The sequence below is a fragment of the Phragmites australis genome, chromosome 11, assembly GCF_958298935.1.
Source record: "Phragmites australis chromosome 11, lpPhrAust1.1, whole genome shotgun sequence".
Taxonomy (NCBI): Eukaryota; Viridiplantae; Streptophyta; class Magnoliopsida; order Poales; family Poaceae; genus Phragmites; species Phragmites australis.
Window position 1 is genome coordinate 26,361,260 of NC_084931.1, and position 8,614 is coordinate 26,369,873.

Sequence of the window (8,614 nt, forward strand, 5' to 3'; positions counted from 1 at the left end):
CTTATATAGACGGGTTGGGGGAGGTGTATCCTACTCGTAGTCCCGATCATAACCTTCTGAATAACGTATCTTTTGAATATCTTTTTTTTTTCATTTCCAATTATAGGTTCCATATGAGTTACGATAATGTACCAGGAAATTGTGCACATGCCTTATATGTTATGGCAGTTTCTAGAAACTATTGGGTTAAGGATATGTGTACCATAGATACTTACATGTGGGGTATTATTATTATTATTAAACCCTTCTCACGAGCCTCACGGGAGCTTTTCCCCAGTAGTTAGAGGTATGCACACGCATGCGTATTTAGCGAGTATGTATCTGTACCATGTGCTTAGGGTACACATGCATGTGCGTGCGTTGGGTGTGAGTGTATTTCTCTCAAAAAAAATAGTAGGAGTAATTGTCGGTTATGAATTTAAATTGAAGTAAACTATAGGAGTAAGATTTTGGAACCAAATCCCCTTTCTAAATTGCCGTCCTAGCACACGCGATCTTGATTAACCAGGAGAAAAAAAAATAGAAAAGCGGTCCTATTTCACATCCATTCCTTTTTCTCTCTCTGAGAACTTGCATATGTCATTCTTGTATCACATGGCATGTAACATGAACCGAAAAACCTACAACCATGTTCACAACCCAAACAAATAAAGCGACACAAACGGATGTATCAAAGCCGCGCAACAAACCCAAGTCGAGGGTTGTATGTTACATGGCGGCCAGAAACTAGCAATCCAGAGACTTGTTTGGCACCGAGACACTCCTTGTTTCCGTCCGCCATCGGCATGCCAATCTTCTGTCAGTCCTCCAGCTAGTGATGCGGCGGCACCGGCATCGGCGACCCCGCCACGGCAGGGGCGTGCGTCTTCGGTGGGCACTGGTAGCACTTTGCGAAGAGCCCGAACGTGTCGATCTGCTTGACGAAGTTGGACACGCTGGCCCATCCGCCGAGCCCGAAGCCGACCACCAGCACCCACGTCACCACGAATGCGTTCACCACGAACATCCCCGACCAGCTCGGCAGGAAGATTGGCGGCTTCTCCGCCGCATTCTGCAAAAGCACCAAAAATGTTAGCAGCCTGCTGGCGAAATCAACGTGATGAGCAATGAGCAGATCGGTACGGGCGGCTCTGTAGGACGTGACGTTTCGCTTGTGCGTTCGCAGTTTCGCACTGTGCTGATGCGGTTGTGCGGATAAGGTCCCCGGCCACCGCGAGGCCTAGGAAAGCAGGGGCAGCAGCGTCCCACCCATCAGCCTGGCCGCCCGTGCCACTGGGTTCCTGTCGCGATCCCGCCCGGTCGATCGAGCGGACGCACCCGTCCGACGTCCATCCGCGTGGCCGCGCTGTCGCCGTCCGGAGCGCACCGGGCCGGCACCGTGATGGCGCTCTCGGCATCAGCGTCCCTGTGCGTGTGGCACTAGCTTGATGTGTGCACGTCTTTCCTTTCTTCTAGTGCCAGCATGGCGCGCACGCCTCAGCATCAGCAAGCGGCATATCTTCATGGGAGCATCAGGGAACAGCGTGGATGAACGCACTGACTCGTGACGTAGATGTGCTAGCGTTGTGTTGTGCATTTGGAGGTAGCTAGAAAACTGATGATACTTTGACTTATGTGCTAACGTTGTGCTATGCATCAGGGAACTGAGTGCATGCGCGTATGGAAATCGAAGGAGGAGCACCATGCTTACCAATCTGGCCGACGCCGAGCTGTACGTGAGCATGTGGGCGAGGGCGGGGATGATGTAGACGGTGAAGCTGACGAGGAGCGCGCCGACAGCAGAGTTGATGGGCCCGAAGAAGGGGAAGATGACGGCGAGGAGCCATATGGGCACGACGATGGGGAGCCGCGCCAGCGCGCGCAGGCAGACGCTCCTGGTGTCGTGCATGCCGACCACCTTCTCCCACACGAAGTAGAGCGGGGTGCACGCGAACCCGAACGTGATGAACTGGTGGATCAGCATCAGGATCACCGCCGCGTCGCGCCACCCGGTCCGCGGCAGCAGAGAGAAGGCGTTCGAGTGCGTCAGCAGCTGGTCACCGAACGCCCGGTACATGGCCGCCGCCGACGGCAGCGTCAGCGTGAACACGTACAGCGTCGCCACCAGGTAGATGTACTTGAACTTCCGCGGCTTCCACATCGCGTGCATGATCTCTCTGTGCCCCAAATCACATTAAAAAAAGAAACTACTCAGTGGGTTCTTACATGAACCAATATCAGAAAGCAACAAACATTTATGCTCTGCGGAAAAACAGTTTTCTGAAAGCAGCATGTACTTCATTCATTATACAAAGATATCAGAAAAATGATCTGCTAACATATAAAGCGAGAATCAAAGCTAGGAATTAACGTACAAGACACCCTTTCCCACACATGCGTGCAAATAATTTATGAACTTTTACGTTGATTGAACGATAAGCCATCAAGGGAGAAAAGATAGTGCTTCTCCTAGTCAGTAGATCTACAAAGATTGGGATATGAGGAATCTCTCCAGCTGTAACAACATCATTCAGCTAGATACGAGCGCCTCCGGTCAAATTAGCAGCGGGGGCCGACAAGTACGGCCAAATTAAGCAATAATCGATTAGATTAAGCACCTAACACTCACAAGTGATGCTATCATAGTAGCATCTAATGGCAACTGTCATGTCACTCAAAAAGCAGCAGAGATATAGTCTTGAATTGCTTCAGGCAAAGGATGGTGACAGCCTCACAGGGGCATTGTAGAATTGGCAGACAGGAAGGCCTTCACCTTCTAAGTTTGGGATGAAATTGTCAGAGTAGACCTTTGATACTTTCTCGCCACTAACCAAAAGTTATCACCAAACGATAAATCAGGATCATGAAATGATCGGGTACCGTATTGTCACAATCCGATATATATCTTATCACCCCCGCACGGGGGCAATAGGACGGAATTGGTTCACTTTGATGTAGTCATCATCCAACCTCTGCAAAGAACATTTTTTCTTTTACCACTACAGAAAGCAGCTGAATTTTTAAGATAAAGTACTCCCTGACAACCAGGCGTTTGAACAGCGCGTGAACGCTGATTACCCCTCAAATTTTGCTATAATCACCACGGAGCAAAGATCATCATAGCAGGTGTTATACTAAGCACAGGTAATGTAGCAATGGGAATAAAGGATTGTTCAGTGAGAATATTGAAATGCATAGTGGGAGGCTAGCATAGATAGACCTTCAGTAGGGGAATGTAGGGGTTGATCACCAGAGCGTAGTGGCTATGCTACATTTCTGTCTAACCAATGGTTCAAAGATAACAAAGCCGGTCTCCACCAACCACGAATCATTTTCTACTCCTTGGGATCTGTTTTGCCTCATCTAAAAACATGTTTTTAACCACTAACCGCCCTGAATTTTCAAACCTGGCCTTGTCCTCGCCGGCACTAGGCAAAGGCTGCAAGCGGTGAAAGGGTAGAGTTCTTTCAGTACTTACACAGTGACCGCGTGGCCGCCGAAAGTGTAGAGGATGTTGGTGGCGCCGGTGAAGTACAGCACCAGTTTGTTCGGACCCGAGTGAGTCACGCCGTCGACCTGTGACATCCATTTCGGTCCGTGCCGCCGACGTGCGCGGGGACAATCACAGTTAGCCCATCAATGTGATCGTCTTGACAAGAACCAGATCAAGCGAAGCGATGACTGGCACAATCAATGGGCGACAGGGATCGATAGGGTTCACCTGGCCGTGGACGACGGCGGCGATAGTGAGGTACCAGGCGGTGTAGGTGGTCATGCCGAGGCCGAGGAAGGACCAAACGCGGTAGTTGTGGAAGGAGGGGATGAACACTGTGGTGGCGCAACACGCGCCAAAGATGTACGTCCACGTCCGCTTGTCCAGCCGGTCGTTGATGTAGTAGATGTTACTGCCAGGAATTCCATGGAGCTCAGTTCATCTCTCATAGACAATGACTGCCACTGACAGAGGTAGAAGAATGATGTTTTTCTTCAGGAATCTCACCTTGCACAGGCGATCAGCTGGATGACAGAGCCGAAGAGCAGGAACGTGCAGTTGAACGCGAGCCCCGCGGCCTTCCAGTACGGGCCCAGGAGCCCATCGAGAACTTCGAACCACTGGTCAACGGCAGGAAAAAAAAATTAAATTCTAATTTTTATTCCAGTTTGATGCGTGTGCTAGAGTAAACAGGCGCATGCCGATTGTGTTGTCGTTTTGCTTAGTGTTCAGGAAATGGCACAGAAAAGCGCCTTTCCACTGAACAAGCAACACTACTCTACTCATTACTCACTGCCCCAAATTCCAGAGCACACCACACGGCATGATCGGATTCCGGCGTGATCGATCATGGCCAGGGGATCCAATTCCGATGCTCCCCACCCGCGGAAAAGCGGCAGATGGACGCACAGAAACCGTGTGCCCGGGAAGCCGGAGAGAAACGAAGTTGAAACTGGCGCGGAGATGCAAGAACAAGCACTCAAGATGCTAGATGCAGAGTGGAGTGCGGCGTGCACGTGCGCTGGGCGGCGAGCGAGAGAGAGCGACCGACCTGGATGACGTGATTCTTGAAGCTGACGCCTTCCTTCTCCTTGCGGGCGCGGTACTCGACGTAGAGGACGCTGATGAGGTAGGCGGTCCAGCTGCCCATGAGGCCGTAGAACACCTGCAGCAGCACGCCGGAGAGCATGCCCAGCTGCGAGAACGAGTACGGCAGCGTCAGCAGCACCTGCGCCACCTGCAAATCAGAACGCACCATTTGATTTCAATGTTCCAGCCGCCACGGGCGGTCATGAAACGCATCGTGCATATCTTGGCAAACGGCAGCGACAGCTCTCGTGAACGCACATACCTGGTTGGAGGCGCAGCTGAACCAGGCGTCCCAGACGGAGCCGCCGTGCCAGAGCAGGTTCTTCATGCTGAACTTGCCGTCGTGCTGCTGCTCGGGATCATCCTCGATGCCCATCGCTCGCACCTCCCCCTCCTTGACGTTGCCGACGTCCGCCACGATGGCGTCCTCCGCCTGCTCGCCCGGCACCATCCTCCCGGCCTCTCCCCGTCCCCAGCTAACAACGCACTCACGTTCCCTCTACACGCCGCGCACAACAGAACCCGGAGCGCCGCCGGAAGCGCACTTGCTGCAGGAAACAGAGGGAGCAAAGACCAAGAGGTCTATAAGTAACGACACGTCGACACCCAAGTCCCAACCTGTCGCAGAAGAGGGTAGTAAATAGCGGATGGTTGGCGACTGCGCAACGCGCCGAGGGAATTTACTGTGTTATGGATGGAAAAAGGCAGGTACTTTCTTGCAGGCAGGCCGGCAGGCAGGCGTACCCCTCGGACTCCTTTCTCCTCTGCTCTGCTCAGAGCAACAGCGAGGCCGAGTCGACGTGAGACGGCGGAAGGAAGATGGTGAGTACAGCAGAGTGTGTTTAGGATGATCTGACGAGAGAATCCGGATGCGAGAGAGGGGGATTGTGAGGGGGGAACTCGCATGCCTCTTTTATAATGCTGCAGACCCGTCTCCGTCTCTCGTGGACTCATCCTGCGGCCTACGCGTCCGTTCCCTGCTGCTGTCTCTTTCGTCTTGTTCATTCTCTCTGGGTCGCCACGCCTTCCTCAACGGCTACTGAAGTGACATCAACGTTCGCCAGATGTTCCTTGGACGGCTTTCGTTTATGAGTTGCTTTGCTGGTTCTGTTCGGATGAGTCTTCCCTGCTTCAGTCATGAGCTGTGATCTAATCATTTCCAAGCCAAAATTTTGGAAACTGAAAAGAATTAATAGAGTACTACAGATGAAATGTGGCTGAGTCATTGTTTAATGTCTAGCCAAGAATGAACTCGTCACCTACTAGTATCAATAATTGTTTGTTTCTTTTTTTGAGGACTGCAATAATTCTTTCTTTGAAAAAGGATGGCCAAACTGTTGATGAACTCAATGCGCTCATTCATTTTTGGCAGAAATCAATGTATTCATTCATGACTACTTGAAAATATGCAACGATGAGCTGCTCTTTGTGTACCATTTTCTAGAGTCACAAATAATTATTGTTTGGATATCAATATGGTCCAAAAACACATCTTTGATATCTCACTTAGAGATTGTTTTAGCCATAGGCACATACAATAATATTACAATAAATACTTTCATTTATGATAAGTTTACTTCTCTCGATTTACTCCACATTCAATCTATAACACCTAAGTCATCGATTCATCACATTTATTCAACTGAGATTATACTTTCCAATAAGTTCTTTAATATAGACACTTTAGTAAAATATAGAATATCATCTTAAAAAATAAAAAAAGATATTTATTTGAGAATAAAATCAATTTCTAAAATAATATCTATTCGAGAATAGAGATAGTAACAAAGTTATATTATTATAAATTTTTTTTAAAATAAATCTAGCTGTATCATTTTTAAATATCTAAATTTAATATATAAAAAGTAATTTGTAGTTAAAATTTAAAAATATTGACTATACGCAGCTTATAACAATAATTATTTGTGACCGGACAGACTATAAAGTTATCTTCGTCTCCGAAAAGGAGTAACTTACGCGCGAAGGTGTTGTGTACGTTGAAAATGGAAGGTGTCATATAGTAGTACGTTAAATGTGTCATCAGCTCATCACTAGACTGTGTCCAGATATTCTTGTTTCTTCCGTCAGCAGTCAGCATGCTGTCCCTATTGAATGATTTACAAATGAGAACTTAACCACACCGGTCTTGAAGGCTAGCGGAGTGATAGTATCTTTTATTCATTACGGATTAAATTTCAAATTTGCTCTTTATATGTGTTATTAAGGTAAAAACTTTTAGTGGTATGCGGTGGGTCTGTCGACAACGAGATATATATGGTGATTTCGTTAATCTTCAAACTTTATATCTTCAATCTTCGTTAGATATTGTATGAGTACGTACGTATGGTAATATAAATATGTGTATTTATTTATAAGATATAGTGGTGTTTTTAAAAAGAATGATCTACAAGTATTCTGGTCTTAAAAAAACGAAGTGTACAACTAAAGCACATTGTATATGTGTTCGAAGATTAGTTTTTGATAATATGTCTGTAAATTGATTGGATAACTTTGAGTGCATGGATTAATCACGAAATGAGACATACTATGTATATAGGTTCGGGCATCCGATTGGAGTAATACGCTACGTCTTGTGGGGGTGTTGCTGATGTATGTTGATGATCTCGAGTGCAAGCGATGTGGCTTAAACTATTATAAGGAGTAGATCGAATCTAATCTAACTTAAGGCCAAAGTTGCTGAGTATCTCCTCTGCTAGGGTTTTGATGCTTGCCTCTCCTCCTTTCTCTCCCAGCCTTTCTGCCTTATATAGGGGTGAGGTACCGACATCTATCCAGCTGTAGTCGATAGGGAGTTATCTTCCTAGACGTCCAAATAAATAGATCTGCTTTGGACACTGATCATTTCAAGTTAGATAACCAATCTAGATCTTCCTAGTATGTACTTTCTTGATTCCGGGTGTATCAAGTACTACTGATTCGGTTCCAAAATATCTGGAGCTACCTAATATATGTTGTATATACCCTGTCTATGTATAATATACTCTTTATGAGCATATACCGTATAGTTAGATATTCGATAATATCAAACCATCAGCAAAATCGAAATACCACTAGCGTGCAAATCACATGTGTGACCATGCAACTAGTGGTTGTCCATGTTGTGTTTTTCAAATTGAGCTGTATTACGCATGGTGCGACGGCATGACCGAAATCACCTTAATAATAATGTGAGAGCAACTCCAACTGACTCGGTATCCCACTCGGCATCGCCAGATAATGGACTCCAACCAGCTCCCTACACCCACTTGCCATTCTCTCCCCATCGCTCACCACTTCTGTTGACTCAGCAAACGAGCTCATCATCTCCTCCCCATCCTAACTGTACCATTGGAGCCTCGCGGAAGTGTCCGCGCTCCACCCGCTAGCATCGCCACCGCGCTCTCCTATTGCATCGCCTGCTGGGCCTCCGCGCCTCCCACTAGGGCCATTGCGCTCGCTCGCCACCCACTCGCCTCCGCGCTTGGCTGCCACGCCACCCGCTCGAGCCTCCGCGCTTGGCTGCCACCCACCACGCTGCTCGCTCGACCGCCCGCTTGCCAAATGCTCAGTAGAGAGAGGGAGGAATGGATAGTGGAGATAAGTGGATAAGGAAGAGAGAGATAAGGGAGGGAGAGAAGAGAGATATAGCAGAGGGGTTCGAAGGGGCAGGATATCGATCTAGGCATAGCTGGCCAAAGCCCTACCACTGTCATGCTCAATCTATCGCCGCCATCCAACACCGCTGTTATGCAAGTTCGGAGGTGGTGTTTTATTCCAATCTTCCCCAACTCCTTCTCTCTGATTGGGTGACTGTTACTTCGGCTGGTCATGTGTCGTCGCCGTCGAGACGCTCCCACCAGTCGACTGAGCTATGCTAGTCGAGACGCTCCCACCGGTCACCATGTCGGGCTGGTCATGGTGCTCTCGCTAGTCGTCGTGCCGTGTCGGATTTCATCCAAGGTAAAGTATAAACCAGGTGTTGTTTGTGTAGAGCTTTTCTCCTTTCCCCTTCCCGGTCTTATATTCCTCCAGGTCAATTTGTGGGTGGTTGGG

At 48.3% G+C, this 8,614-nt stretch overlaps 1 protein-coding gene across 1 annotated transcript; it reads right to left on the minus strand.

Moving 5' to 3' along the window:
* Window positions 1-519: 519 nt before the first annotated feature.
* LOC133885641 (auxin transporter-like protein 2) lies at window positions 520-5,216 on the minus strand. The gene is made up of 7 exons (XM_062325375.1): window positions 4,824-5,216; window positions 4,524-4,709; window positions 3,980-4,092; window positions 3,701-3,884; window positions 3,458-3,555; window positions 1,691-2,156; window positions 520-1,051 (listed from the first exon to the last, which is right to left on the minus strand). The coding sequence occupies exons 1-7, from the start codon at window positions 5,010-5,012 to the stop codon at window positions 812-814; spliced, it is 1,476 nt and encodes a 491-aa protein (XP_062181359.1). The 5' UTR covers window positions 5,013-5,216; the 3' UTR covers window positions 520-811.
* Between the last annotated feature and the right edge of the window lie 3,398 nt (window positions 5,217-8,614).